Raw genomic sequence first — 2,079 nt, 5'->3', positions numbered from 1 at the left:
AGACAGGGCTAGTGTGAGATTTCTCCAGGAAAGCTAGATTTATCTACAGACGCTCCGGTTGCCTAGTTACCAGAGCCCTCTTCCAGGAGCTCCGCCTTTTTCTTCTAGACCACGCCTACTTCCTCTTTCCGCCCTTTGACAGGGGGCGGGGAGCAAGGAGTCTTCGGCCGCTCAGAAGCCCGGGACGTAGTTCTGCAGCCTCTGATTGGAGAAGCGTGTGGTAGGAGGTTCCGAGGGCGGGTCTTCCGAGCTTCAGGAACGTCAGCACGTCGACGCGGGGGTTTTCTCTGGAGTCCTACTAACGCCGCTACGGTGTTCCTGAGCTTGTGTTCAGGCTGTCCCGGGGCGGCTGGCGGACTCGGTTAGGGGCCGGACCCCGCGATCTGTCCGGGTCACCGCCCTCCCGGCCTGCCCTCTTTCCGGTCCACACTAGGGGAGCCTGAGGCCGTGGCCCCTGAGCTGGGCCGGGGAGCTCGGGGCTCATCCCCTCCTCCCGAGGCTCGGATGGGAGGTGGCGGGAGGAGAGACCTGGGATGTTCAGTCTGATGGCCAACTGCTGCAACTTGTTCAAGCGGTGGCGGGAGCCTGTCAGGTAGGCTAGGGCGCAGGCCCGCTGCCCTGAGGGATGGGGACGACCACACCCCTGGGCCAGGCCGGGCACCGCCTCTTCCCTAGGCGGGAGAGGAGTAGGCCAGGTCTGGGGGATACCGCCCCTCCCGATGGGACCATCCCTGGAGCGGGAGTTCAAGACTTCTAGCTCCTCTTATGTCTGCTTGACTAAGTTTTATACATGTATTTTTGAATTGCTTGACATTTCTTAGAAAGATGCGTGTGTGAGCATGTCTGTGTGGAGAGGGGAAGGAGGGACATAATTATCCATTGTACTTTTCTTCAAAGTCTTTTGTAGTGGAGATGTTTCCTAAGAGAGTTGTGAAGTACAGTTTTTCTAATAAACACACACACCGTTGTAGCTTTCTCCATCTCATCTCTTTCATACACATCCGAGAACACAATCACACTCTATTTTGTTTGACTTTTTGGCTCTATTCCTTACTAATTATATGAGTCAACTTGTATTTGGCCCGTCTTCCTTATTTATTAAATGAGGATAATATCTGTGCCTAAGAAGTGTTGGGCTCAATTAAAGTGTGTGAAAGGTAGTGTTTTCTTAGCTGTAATTTAGCTGAAGTTTTCATGTACATTCTAGTATCACCTTCTAATTGGAAGGTCTCTTGCTTCATGTTTCATTTTTTTCATCAGTACATGTGTGAATGTTCAGTGCATATTACTTGGTGGTTTATTCATTAAATGCTGTCAAGAAACATATACAGGCACTGTGCTAGGGTGGAGTCAGGGAAATTGATGTTTCTGAAATCCAGAAGCCCAAACTATAGAGTGTGTTTCTCTTTATAACTATTGACTTTTCCTACTTAGGCCTTGGAATTGGACCATAGACAAAAATCTAGTGAAGTGTTTTTTTTTTTTTTTTTTAAATCCCAACCTTCACAGATACGTCACAAAGATGAACAGTTCTTTAAAGAATACGTCTGAAAAGCAACACTACACACATTTGTAGGAAAACACATACCTATATTTGGGAAAGAAATGTGCTTTAAGCAAAACTTGGCATTCTCCCTGCCCTTCACCTCCCCCTTATTGACTCTGGCTTTGAATGTTTTAAGTGTAAGTGATAGAATCGCCAGTAAGAAGGTGTGTTCCACACTCTGTGCGCTGATTGGCTCTAGTATTTTGGCTGATTTTATAGCTTCTACTTAGACTTGAAAGCCTTAACATTTTCCCTCTCATACTTTCCTCTGCTTTTAAAGAATGATTTTGTAGGAGAGTATTGGAACATGAGAATAACCAGATGTTTTAAATTCATCATTTGTAGTAGTCATTTTTCACAGTAATAACAGCGTGGTCTTTGAGCTTTGTTTAGAGAACAAACCATTTAGGTAGGGGAAGAGGTATTGAATTTTAAGTACAAGAGGTAACTGGATTTTACTAGCAAAACATCATTAAGATTCAGCCTTAGAAATCTGAATTGTAAGGGGGTTGTCTTTTTTTTTTTTTTTTTTT

At 46.0% G+C, this 2,079-nt stretch overlaps 1 protein-coding gene across 3 annotated transcripts in view; it reads left to right on the top strand.

Moving 5' to 3' along the window:
- Positions 1-238: 238 nt before the first annotated feature.
- Positions 239-2,079, top strand: part of Arl13b (ADP ribosylation factor like GTPase 13B) — a 53,305-nt gene continuing 51,464 nt past the window's right edge. For 2 of the 3 annotated variants that reach the window (XM_021184841.2, XM_021184840.2), the window contains exon 1: positions 239-592. In XM_021184841.2, coding sequence (XP_021040500.1) covers positions 534-592 — 59 coding nt within the window. In that variant the 5' untranslated portion in view covers positions 239-533. The remainder of the gene's footprint in view (positions 593-2,079) is intronic. The other variant, XM_029470726.1, reaches the window with a different exon arrangement.

This window comes from Mus caroli, chromosome 16 (genome assembly GCF_900094665.2).
Source record: "Mus caroli chromosome 16, CAROLI_EIJ_v1.1, whole genome shotgun sequence".
Taxonomy (NCBI): Eukaryota; Metazoa; Chordata; class Mammalia; order Rodentia; family Muridae; genus Mus; species Mus caroli.
This window is presented reverse-complemented; position numbering and strand designations above follow the sequence as displayed.